Below are 11,921 nucleotides of genomic sequence, written 5' to 3' on the forward strand. Positions count from 1 at the left end.
ATGAAAGTCACCGTGTCGAATGCACTCATGATCTTTGATTACTACTAGTTTAAATCAGAGATTCCAGCCCTCCCGATTTGAAGTGTTGCCTCCCGCTCTCCCGATTCATATCAAATTCTCCCGATTTATCATAAAATTGTGAAAACAAGGGGAAAAATGCTGATCTTAAGAATTTTTTGCGATGTATTACACTTTCTTCTCATATTATCCCCCCAGTCTCTCACCGAGTGTTGTGCAGACTGATCTGGCCAGCAGTCTTACTCCATTTAGCAGCTCGAAAAAGATGGATTAACAACAGTAAAGAACAGCCCAAAGATGTCTGTGATAAGAATAAAGTAAAGACCTTATAGAATAACTCAGAAATGATGTCAAAATGCAGGAACAGGCATTTGAGAAAAGCTAAATTTGCAAAATTTCCCGGGGGGCATGCCCCCGGACCCCCCTAGAGGCTGGCGCCTTCGGCGCTAAAAGAGTCTCCCTATTTTTCTTCAAAAGGGGTTGGAATCTCTCTTAAATTTACATACATATTGTTACTTCTATTCCAAACGGTCACTTCTGAAGATGTATGTCGAAACATACGAAACGTCAAGTTAATGAATTTTGTTTTCCAAAATGCGTTTTATTGTCATGTTTGTTGTCGCAGTTTGTGTGTTATTTCTAACCAAGATCTTGTTTTGTGGGCGTGGCTTGAAATGGTTTTTCTCCCCCTACTGGTACCAACTCTTACATAACACATTTTATTTCCTGTCATAGTTTTTTCGGCTCAATACCCTAAAAGGTACCGCAAAATCTCCTGCTGTGGACCTTTTGAGGCTTAAACACCCTAAGACGTACCAAAACCCCTTTTTAACTCCTAAAATAGCCTGCGAGCAGGCTCACCTTTGAGTCACACGCGCGAGCGGCGAAGAGCAAAGCGATCCGGCGGGAAAGGAGTCCGGTGAAGAGGCGCCCAGAAAGTCTCGCGGCTTCACCGCTCGATTTTCGTTGTGCTCCAACGTGAGCCTGCTCGCAGGCTACTCCTAAAAGGGTACGGCGAGCACCTCCGTCATTTTTATGTGGGAGTCCCTCTCCCCGGGTCAATTTGACTTCACTGTAGGGCGAAGAGAGGTCCAAGCGAACGTAATAAGCCGGCTAATTCAAATGAGGATGCTAGTTTGCCGCCATGCAGGGACAGCTTTAGGCGAGTGAGTCGAGTGACAGTGACACTGACTCTGAAGTAGAGTAGATCTCTCTTGAAACAACACTGAACATGATCCGTCCGACCAAGTTCGGAAGAATAAAAACACTTACAGGTCGGAAGACGGATTTGCTGCGGGCAGGAAAGACAGGAATGTGAAGTGGCAGGAACTTTTTTACCCAACTAATCGCGATAAATTCCCTACTGGCACGTTTCCGTACAGTCCTATCATCTTCAGTCCATTTTCGCAGATCCTCATACATTTTTGGGTCTTTGTTGGGTCGTATTTAGAAGCCATATTTTTGCGGATGCGAAGAGAAAACAGCGGGTATTTGACACACTAGGATTTTTTCTGAATTCTGCTTGTGGGAGTGAGATTTGAGCACTGGGAAGTGGGATTTGGAAAAAAAGCATGGGCTGAGAAATGGAATAGGTACCCTCCCTCCAGGATCCTCCTCTAAGGGTCAGACGAGCGTCTAGTCTGAATTGTTTCACCTCATAATCCCTGCCTTGTTTCGAGCCGGAGAAACAGACTGCCGCGTTAGCTGTCTACTGAGGTGACCTTGCTACTGGTACTGTTTTTACTGGTTGCTTCTTAGGAATAAGCATTCTTAGCGGTTATTACTTTTAGCCCCTAACTGTTTCTATGGTGCTACACCTACCCGTCCTACCCCCCTTCGTGATTTATTCGTTAAACGTGAGACGAGTGAGAGACGAGTTACATTCTCAGGCAAGATGGCACGTCAGGACCAGCGTGTATCCGTGACACAATATGCAACTTACATACGGTATTCATCGTATTCAGCGTCGTTCTACCCGCTGGTCGGTCGAAAGCGCGGGTTCATGCAAGATGGCTGAAAGTCGTCACAACAGACGAAGAAGCCAGTAGGGTTCTGTTAAATTAAAATTAGGATTTCCCACTGGTTTTAGAAAAAGGCGCCAGCTGTAGAGAGTAAATAACAGTTGGTTCTTCTGGATTGAAGGTTCGAGGCTATTATTAATATCATATGGTAGGTAAATATTGAAGAGTTAAGCTTATACAGTCGATCCTTCACAAACAGACTCGTAAACCTCGCGCTAATGGCCGCATCTCTCCAGCGATAATAGCCACAAAACGAATCCCCAACCCCAAAATGGTTTCCCACAATGACGACCAAACAAAGAAACTGTTTTAAAAAACCGAGTCTGTTTATTTCTTTGCCTGCAGTAAAATACAATCGAGTGTAAGTTAATTTTGGGCGGTATACCGCATTTTGAAGTTTGGCTCTAATCCAATATTTTATTGCACGAAAATTCCGCTCAAGAATGAATAGTTTGTGTTCTGTACAGTTATACATGTACCTTATGAGTATTCTGTTCTGCTAGCATTCATTGTGACAAACCTTTGGCCTGGCTCAACTTGGTGCAATATTTACGTACATCAGTTTTTACAAGTACTACACATATGATGGAATTATTATGGATATACCATGTACTGCATGTTTTCAAGAATGGGTTAAAAAAATAACTTGTGTTGTAAAATTGCATCCAAACAGGTCTTGACTAAACACCAACATCAGTTGACCCACTACTGCCCCCCCCCCCCACCCCCCACCCCACAACCCACCCACTGTAAAATTAATGGAAATAGAAAATTTAAAAACCCTAAAGCTTATCAATGGGACCGATTCAAGTTCACTTATAAATTTTGGTTTACCTGAAATTTCTAAGATGACAGCCATGCATTGCAGATTTTAGAGTCTTCTCCTTTCAGTGCTAGCAAAGGTTTTGTTTCCGGAAAATCAAGCACAGAATAAGTGGGAATATCATCAAGTTGACAAATTGACGTCAGCTTTTTTATGCATCTGTCCTCTTATTGATGATAAATTGTGTCATAATATTGTCAAAATGGCTGTGGAACCATGATCTGCAGGCGTGTGGTTCTGCAGTAAACTTTGACAATGTTATGATGAAACGTATCATCAATAAGAGGACAGACGCATAAAAAACTGATGTCGATTTCTTTTTTACAATAACAAGACCCCAAAATGGTCTAATGCCAGGAATAAATGAGGGGAAAAGACACCATAAACTTGCCATAAACAAAGATAAGTAAATTTTATTCAAAAAGACACGAACATCATTTTCAATAGCTTTTCTCACTTTTTGATTGACTACTAAGTCCATAAAATCTCATTGGTTTAAAAGTTGACAGTTTGACAGCTGAAAGTTGAACTTGAAAGCTTGCATAAATTATCTGTCTGTTATCTGTCTGCACTCTTATGGATGATAAAAATGAGCCAATGGCATGTGAGAAATTAGACAGTTATTGTAAAATATGGTATTGATACCCATTAGAAAATTAAGCGGTGAATATAATGAAGAAACAGTGGCAAATGAACATGCGTATGTTTGACGGTGGGCAACACACACAGGGTACATAAACTGGTACTCAATTTGGCAACTTAAGAAGGTCAATGTGTTGTTGTTTGGTTATCGTTGTAGATCTATGGCTGTGTTGTTTGCCAGTACATTTACATGCGTTAAGCTTCATAAGAAAGTTTTGATCAAATGAGACGTAGTTATCTTTCAAGAGAATCTGTTATCTTTCTTATGGCTGCATGCATAAAAGTGAAAGTTATCCAACAAACACCCCTCTTTAAATTTGAATACCAGCTTGGGGATAATTTGGTGCGAGACCTGCCACTACCATATGTGGTGATTTTCCTACTTCCTCTGTGCTTGATTTTTTTGTAAACAAAACCTGCACTTACAATCAAAGGAGAAGAGGGTCAAAAATCTGCAATGTGTTCACCATCTTGGAACTTTTAGGTGAGCTTACTTTATAAATCATTAAGGAACTTGGATTGGTCCTGCTGAAAGTTCTGGGCTCTTTTTAATTTTCTTTTTCCTGTTGTTTTAAGGAGGTCAGAAGGCAAGACCATAGCCAAGTTAAATTCTCTTCCAAGGTATTGAGCAGTGTTTTACTTTTCCCCTTCAAAAAAAAAACAACAACAGAAACGAAAAAAAAAACAACAACTGAGGCAACTGCCTCACTAGCACTTTGCCTCCTACTGGTTGTGGCCCTAGGTGGGGATCAGCTAACTAAGACTTGTTTTTTTGTCAGAACCCCATCCGTACCTCTAGAGCTCTCTGTGTAAATCAGGCACTCATGGTAACCTGTTGTCTGCCATCACACTAGTAATATTGAATTACTTAGTTCTTATTAACTGAGCAGGAGGTCTGTATGGGAGGATCTTGACCGAGGTCTGTACACACGACCGAGGTCAAGATTCTCCCATACAGACTGACTTGGCTCGGTTAATAAGATGTTTATTATATGGCAAAGAAGAAAACTTTAATTCGTGTAATGTAACTGGTTTGCTGACATTTTGCTAGCGAACGGCAATGAGCTTAACTTAAACCTGCCAAAATTTGCTCGTCCTCTCTACTTCTTTTTTTGTCATCAGGCTTTTTGGCACTTCCATAAATGATTGAGAAGAAAATAAAAGAAAATGGTGAACATTTTTGTATTTTAGTTTGCTACTTTTTCAACACAAAATGAAACCAGTCTACAGATGCCGGTCTAGATGGGAAAATCTAGACTGCAGTCAATATCGATTTCAGCCAATCAAATTCGTGAATTCGGTAGTTCCCAGTCCTTGTGAGACACAGCCGTATAATAAATTCGCCATAACCATTTCAAACAACTTATTGAGGGCATTATAATCCAGTCCTGTTTGCAAAAAATAGATCAGGGATGGCGCAGTGGTGAGAGCACTTGCCTCCCACCTATGTAGCCCAGGTTCAATTCTGGCCCAGTGCAATATGTGGGTTGAGTTTGTTGTTGATTCTCGCCTTGCTCCAAGGGTTTTTCTCTGCATTTTCCGGTTTTCCTCCCTCTACAGAACCCAGCATCTCCAAATTCCAATTTGACCAGGATAGAGGATCTGCATGAAAACCAGCTAAGTCAGCTAAGACTGATGTGGGCTTCCTCTCTAAAACTATTGTAAACTTATAGATGTATTCCATAGTTTTATCATTACGAGGTCTACTGACTAATGTTTTATGGTTACTATTTGTTTCTAGAATACACGTACATGTAATTTCATAATTTAGCAAGTGTGTGACATGGATGCTACAGAATGGATACCCCATACAACAAAGTCAGGAAAGATTCTTTATTACATTAACCCAGTCACTGGAGAATGTAAATGGCAACGTCAACTTGACAAGGTACTGTGTTTATAACACGAGAAAACTTTCTTCAATTTTTGGCTTTAATTTATTTCAATTCAACCCTTCTGCCACATTAAAACTATGTCTGAGATTTGAACTGCATTTGAGTATAGATGTCACCTCTTAAAACTTTCTCAGCCAAGAGAACTGGAAACAATTTAGGATTACTTGGTTAGCCTATAGACAAAACTGGTAACTTTTACTGTTTTTTATGATCCAGAGTTCTCATTAACACACAGGTGTGTGTCTAAGGCCTGGTTCAAACGTCAAACTTTGCATGTGCCAAACCTAATTAAGTTCAGCACTTGTAAAGTTCCACGTATGAATCGATGAGAATCGACACTTTTGTATTTGGGTCGACTCTGCCGTTCTATCGCGGGAGGCACGGTGGCCTCATGGTTAGTGTGCTCAACTCCGGAGTGAGCAGTCCGAGTTCAAGCCCTGGTCGGGGACATTGTGTTGTGTTCTTGGGCAAGACACTTAACTCTCACAGTGCACCCTCTCTCCACCCACGTGTACAAATGAGTACCAGTGAATTTAATGCTGGGGTGAAACCCCGTGATGGACTAGCATCCCATCCAGGGGGGAGTAGAAATACTCCTAGTTGCTTCATACCACTGAAACTGGGATAAGCTCCGGCCTGATGAGCCACTTGGCTCTTATGTAGACTTAACCTTAACCTGCCCTTCTATTCAACTGAGCTAGTTGAATAGAACGGCAAAAGATCGACTTGGATTCATACGTCGATCTTTACATGTGCCGAACCTAATGCATACATTACATATATACATTATATAAATTGATTTTTACCCAGACTTCTGCACGTTTCCTATTTTTTTCATGCGCAAAAACAAAATGGTGGGAAGAGTGGGAAGATATGTGTTCCTCTTGCTTCAAGAGCATGAAATATACTTACTTGAAGTGCATAAACCACTTCTGTATGTGGTTTTCCATTCTTGAAAACAATGAGAGTGTAGCGGGTTGGAAAGCAGGCAGTTCAGTGGCATACTGCGAGTCATGTTTTTGAGAGAAAATGACAAAATAAATTAATCTGAAAGAAACCAACAACAAGAACAAACTGAACAAGGAACTGTGATTTTCCTTTGGGAATAAGCCATAATAGAAGGCAAACCAAATTCAAAACTTGTCTTTGGTTGTTTAATGCTAACTTCATCTGGAGTCGCCTTCTTCAACTTCTTCTGCCCTCTTTGATTGCATTTCCAAGAAAAATAAGCTCATCATTTTCACAATTTGTCTTTCCCGTGTTTTTTCTGCCATTTTGATCAGCAATAGCTACAATAGTGCCATGTCCACTTTTGCAAGTAAGTTCAACTAAATTAGGTTTGACGTTTGAATCAACTGCCAAACTTAATTATTTGGGTTGAACCAAATTGGTATTAGGTTTGGCACATGTAAAGTCCAACATTTAAACCCAAAAATGAAACGGATGCACAGGTTTTTGGTGAAGTGCATCCTTGGGACACAGGGAAAAAGATCCGACTAGTAAGGAAACTGGGTCTGGTGGGCCCTACCCAAAAATCTCTGCGATCATCATGGCATGTCCCTTGAGCTGCCATTTTGCCACTCGTCAGGTTATGTCTACACAAAAGAGTTTATTTGATATTGTTCAGCCTTCCTTTGAGTAAACTTGAAAAAAGGAAACCCAAAAGTGATACAGATCGGGGAATGATACCAAGGTGAAGAATGTGAATTTTGTCCTAAATGGCTGGAGGAGTTGCAATGGTTAAAATATGGTTAGACTGAAAAACAAATGAAGTGCAAAGTTTGTTTCGATGCATATGGCTGTAAACCTAAAGTTTAAATTTTAGTGATAGGCAAAGGACCCCTGAAAAGCAAAAAGAACCCCCCAATGGGGGTCCCAAGGACCCTTAACTATCAAAACTAGTGGGAACTTTGATGGTTAGAAGTTATGCTGGTTTTCCTGCGGTTAGCTTTCATTTGTTGAGTAGGGCATTACTATACAATTATATCATTTAAGTTAATGCTATAAATAGTTTAAGACTTTCTACTACTGGCAGCCAAAGCTTCACTAGTGTAGTGATGAGCAAGTGATGCAGTCATCCTGGGTTCGATTCTCGGACATGCCATGTTAAGCATTATTTAAATACAGTTGAACCTTCTGTAAGCGCTTACGGAAGGTGGTCGCTTACGAGAGGTAAGACCATATTGGGTCAAAGTTTGCCTCTGCAGAGACTTGCGCCATGCACCAATGCCAAGGAAATGTTTATTCATGCGAAAAGACAATTATTGTGAGAAAAAAATCCAGTTCTCCCATTGAGAAATTTCCTTATCTTGTACTTATCTTGTACTTATCTTGTTACAACACCTTATTATCCAATTTCTGCTCTATTATCTGTGAAATGGTTGCTATGGGAGGGTGAGAACAACAGAAAATTTCAAACTTCTAGCTGTAAAAGTGGTTGTGGTTGCCTAAGAGAGGTGGTCGCTTACAAGAGATTCCAAATATAGTGATTCGACTTGGAAACTTTTGGCATTTTGGAACACTGGTCGCTGAGGAGAGGTGGTCACTTATGAGAGGTGGTCGCAACTTTAGGTTCGACTGTATTGTGTATTTTCTTTACCCACATAGACTTGAGCATTAAAATCACTTATAAAAAAAATCACTAACTAGTAAGTCTTACATGTAAGAGGTTGGTGGTTCTGGTGGATGGCATGCAGTGCTGACCACATGATGCTGACATTTACTTAAGCTGGCAAAAATTGTTGTTTACTGCTACAAAATTTGGTTTCTTTATTTTGTACATTCTATTCATGTAACTAACTTTCCTTATTATGCAGGAAGATAGTCAAAATGCCTGTAGTGCAGATGACAGAGCCTCTGGAGCCTGTTCATTACAAGCAATTTGTAAACAGGGTGTCCCAAGTGTTGTTTCCTCTGGTCTGAACTCAACAAAACGGGCTCCGTGTATTTCACAAACTAAACTGAGTTCTACTAGTAATGATGTTATTACTAACAGCAGTAAAGATGAAAGTCAAGACTATTCACATTCTCAGAAACAATCTGAGGATGATGAAGAGGTACTCAACCATCAAGAGCGCCTAGTGACCGTGGATATCTTTGCAGACTGTGTGAGTAGCTGTCAGTGAACATTGAAGATAGAATGTGTCCTAATCTCAAGAACGACGCTTGTGTTACATGTATATTTGGTTTTACAGAAGCATTCTTGGACCTTTCAGTAGTCTGCACTGCAGGATATATTGCCTCACTCCAGTAAAATTATTGTCTGAAAGTTTTAAAGCCCTCACAAACTTTTCTCCAACAATTAGTACTTGGTTGAGATTATGAGCACAACAGCACAAAAGAACTATTGAAGTGATTATAACTAGTCTTAATTTGTCAACATACCATAACGAAACTTACCAATTTGATTAAGTATTCAGGGCACTTATGAAATTTATTTGGGTTCTAATTGATTTAAAGTAATTCTGACAAAACAAATCATTTTCAACTCACCCAAACTGAACTCAGTACTTATGGTGCTACTATAATGGAAAATAAGAGTAGAAAATAAGAGTACCAATACCAACATAGTGGTGGCAGGTGGGGTTGTTACAATAGGGTGTTTATTAGAAAAACTCTCTTTGACTAGGGGAGGGCATATTGGAATTAGGATATTGGAATGAGGTTACTAAATTTATTCAGTAAATGGACCATTAAATAATGTCATGTAAAAATCTATGCTTAACAAGGAGTTGATGTAGACTCTTTAATAATATATGCATTTGTGTTGCTAATTTTTTTTTTTTTTTGGCTTGTTTTAGAAAACTCATATTCATTGTGTTCAGAGTGGAGAAGTCAACATTTCACAGTCAGAAAGTAAGTGCTCTCAAGAGGAAGCATCAGATTTCAACAAGTCTGTTGAGAAGTTAAGAAACTACTGACCTTGCATCTCTTCCCTTGAACAAAATTTGAGCCTCTGTTTATGTTAGTGTTCTTTTTTCAATTTGATTTACCAGTATATTCCAGAAGGGTCATAAAAAGGGATATTCATGGGGATAATTTTGGTTCTGACGTAGTTTTACAAATAACAATGTGTTGTTCCAGAAAATATCCATACCTCTTCCATGAAAGGTTTTTTACTTTGAACCCCATCGCTCCCCCCCCCCCCCCCCCCCCCCATCCCATGCACACACACTTGAAAGTTCTATTAACCTTCCTTGAGTTGGGTATGGATATTTTCTGGAACTGCACAATGGTGTGGAACAGTTTTGAATCAATTAACTTGTGTAACTGTAGGCTATCATGTATGTCAACAGTGGAGGTTGCACAACTTAGTTATGAGTACGAGTTGCACTTTTTATGAGTGACTGAACGAGTGACTAGCCAAGTGAGTGACTTACAACTTGAGACAAAAGTAAAGTAGTTGGTTAATTGTAAAATTGTACTTGAATACCATGGCATTTGAACTCAATTCAGAAAACAATGTACTCGAACTATTTGAGGCACTCTCTGTTCTCCAATCTCAATTTAAGACTTGACAATCTTGTAAGAGTAAGATATTGTGGAAGCTTGACATTGAATAAGAATAGGTAGGGGAAAGGGGAGAACAAAAGTCCTAACCTTCTCAACACTTATGTTAGCTTTAGTCCATCTAGTGAGGTGCAAAGGAATGCACTAGAGGTAAAATGGTCGTGCTCGCCTTGGCTAGTTTATGTCATTTGTAGTGGCATACTTTTTAGTCTGTCTGATATTGTTTCCCTCTACCCTAGATGATCACTTGGGAAACGTACAGATGTCAAACGGAGTGTCCAAGGAAAGTGTTCGCCAACAGAAGATACTGCAGTGTCCCCAGTGCAATGAACTTTTTTCTTGTCCGCACAAATTTACGTCACACCTTCGCAGCCATCCAGAACTCGATCCACTGAAGTGTCCAGTATGTTCAAAGGAATATTCATCGTCCGCTTCTCTAAGCACACACCTCAGGACTCACACTGGAGAGAAGCCATTCGAATGTTCACACTGCCAGAAATGTTTCAGTCAATCAAGTCACCTGACCACTCACATGCGCGTGCATACTGGGGAGAAGCCATATCATTGCCCCAAGTGCCCCAAGACATTTGGACAATCGAGTCACCTGACCTTGCACCTGCGTATTCACAACGGTGAAAAGCCATTTCAATGTCGCTTTTGCACTAAAGTGTTTTCGCATTCGTCAGCTCTGAGCACGCATATGAGAACCCACACTGGTGAGAAGCCTTTCCAGTGTCCACATTGTCCAAAGAAGTTTGGACAGTCAAGCCACCTTAAAATTCATGTACGGACACACACAGGAGAGAGACCTTTCCAGTGTCCACACTGTCAAAAGTGTTTTAGACAATCTTGTTACTTAGCCAAGCATGTGCGAGGACACTCTTCAATTAAACAAGATGATATTTCTTAATACCTGTTACATTATATTGCCAATTGGTCCATTTGTTATCCTACATAGTTTAAGAAACTTTTGTAAAAGACTTAACAGCTTTCTGTTTAGTTCATTTTGGTACTAATAATCCCTTCAATGCTCATTATATCTATAAAAGATATGAATGTTAATGTAGATGTAGATGTAGAAAAGTAGCTCTTATCTTTGTGCTTGGCTTTCTCATAAACAAAGTTTTCATTCCTTAACAGTGTAAACGGAATAGACAAGAATACAATAAATACGAAAGGAAAAGTGTGTAAGTTTTTTTAGCCTACATACAAGCTCTCCGTGAAGGCCTAACTCTCACATGAATTTAAAATTACCGTTTGGCAACGTGGTAGCATGTACGCGAATGTTACAGACTCTAAATACGGCAGAACAGGGAAAGCTGTCTTTGCTAGGGTTCCCGGGTGTAATTCGCGTCAAGTAAATAAACAGATTGGCAGATCAGTCTTCTGTTCTTTTCTCTCCCCTTGTGTTTCTAGAGGCTGATTACCTTCTCGCTACAATCGCTGGAATCGCTGAAGAAAACGTTTAACGACTGTTGTGATCATATGGAAACAACTCTTCAGCGACCATAGCGATAGCTAAGATACACTTCAGGGCCGGGTTGTTTAAAGCCTGGTTAAGGTAACCCAGGATTAGCGAGAATTTTGATTGCAGTTTTGTACTTTTTCTTTGAGGTTTTCTGTTTGTATTGTTTGTCCTTCAGTTCTTAGCTTCAGTAATCTCTACGCATAACATAACAGGTGAAAAAAATCCTTCTGGGATTTCAGGAACTGGATGCGATCTAAGAGAGGGGATTACTTTAGGGGTAAGATCTATATAAAGAACTATTTCTTACTCTTCCGCGTCCTCTATTTTCTATTGTGATCGTGGCGATTATATGAAAACTGGTTAGCGAGCTAACTTGTAAGCATCGCCACAGGGGACCCGAACACTCTATGAACAGAAAAAATAAATGTACTGTTATTTACTTGTGTTCGTGTGTCTTTTTGAGTCCTTTAGAAGGCATTTGAATGAAGCGAAGGCAGTGTACATTTCCGAATATTATCTCGTTTGCGGCATTGAAATTATGACAC

General features: G+C 40.0%; 1 protein-coding gene across 2 annotated transcripts; it reads left to right on the top strand.

The window, feature by feature from the left end:
- The first annotated feature begins 1,980 nt into the window (after positions 1–1,980).
- Positions 1,981–11,289, top strand: LOC110046034 (uncharacterized). Of its 2 annotated transcripts, XM_089289590.1 has the most exons (6): positions 1,981–2,187; positions 4,081–4,125; positions 5,246–5,392; positions 8,216–8,506; positions 9,200–9,254; positions 10,148–11,289. In XM_089289590.1, exons 3-6 carry the CDS (start codon positions 5,288–5,290, stop codon positions 10,816–10,818), a joined length of 1,122 nt encoding a protein of 373 aa, XP_089145716.1. In that variant the 5' UTR covers positions 1,981–2,187; positions 4,081–4,125; positions 5,246–5,287; the 3' UTR covers positions 10,819–11,289. The 2 variants fall into 2 exon arrangements, with proteins under 2 accessions (XP_089145716.1, XP_089145717.1); XM_089289591.1 differs by lacking the exon at positions 4,081–4,125.
- The last annotated feature ends 632 nt before the right edge of the window (positions 11,290–11,921 follow it).

Source organism: Orbicella faveolata, unplaced genomic scaffold, assembly GCF_042242905.1.
Source record: "Orbicella faveolata isolate gen_17 unplaced genomic scaffold, um_ofav_v1 contig_2, whole genome shotgun sequence".
Lineage (NCBI taxonomy): Eukaryota > Metazoa > Cnidaria > Anthozoa > Scleractinia > Merulinidae > Orbicella > Orbicella faveolata.

What these genes read in the sequence shown, in the direction of transcription:
- LOC110046034 (XM_089289590.1), top strand. Translation starts at nt 5,288, where the DNA reads ATGGATGCTACAGAATGGATACCCCATACAACAAAGTCAGGAAAGATT. An exon ending in GGCAACGTCAACTTGACAAG is followed by an intron (nt 5,393 to 8,215) that starts GTACTGTGTTTA and finishes CTTATTATGCAG; the next exon opens with GAAGATAGTCAAAATGCCTG. An exon ending in CAACATTTCACAGTCAGAAA is followed by an intron (nt 9,255 to 10,147) that starts GTAAGTGCTCTC and finishes CCTCTACCCTAG; the next exon opens with ATGATCACTTGGGAAACGTA.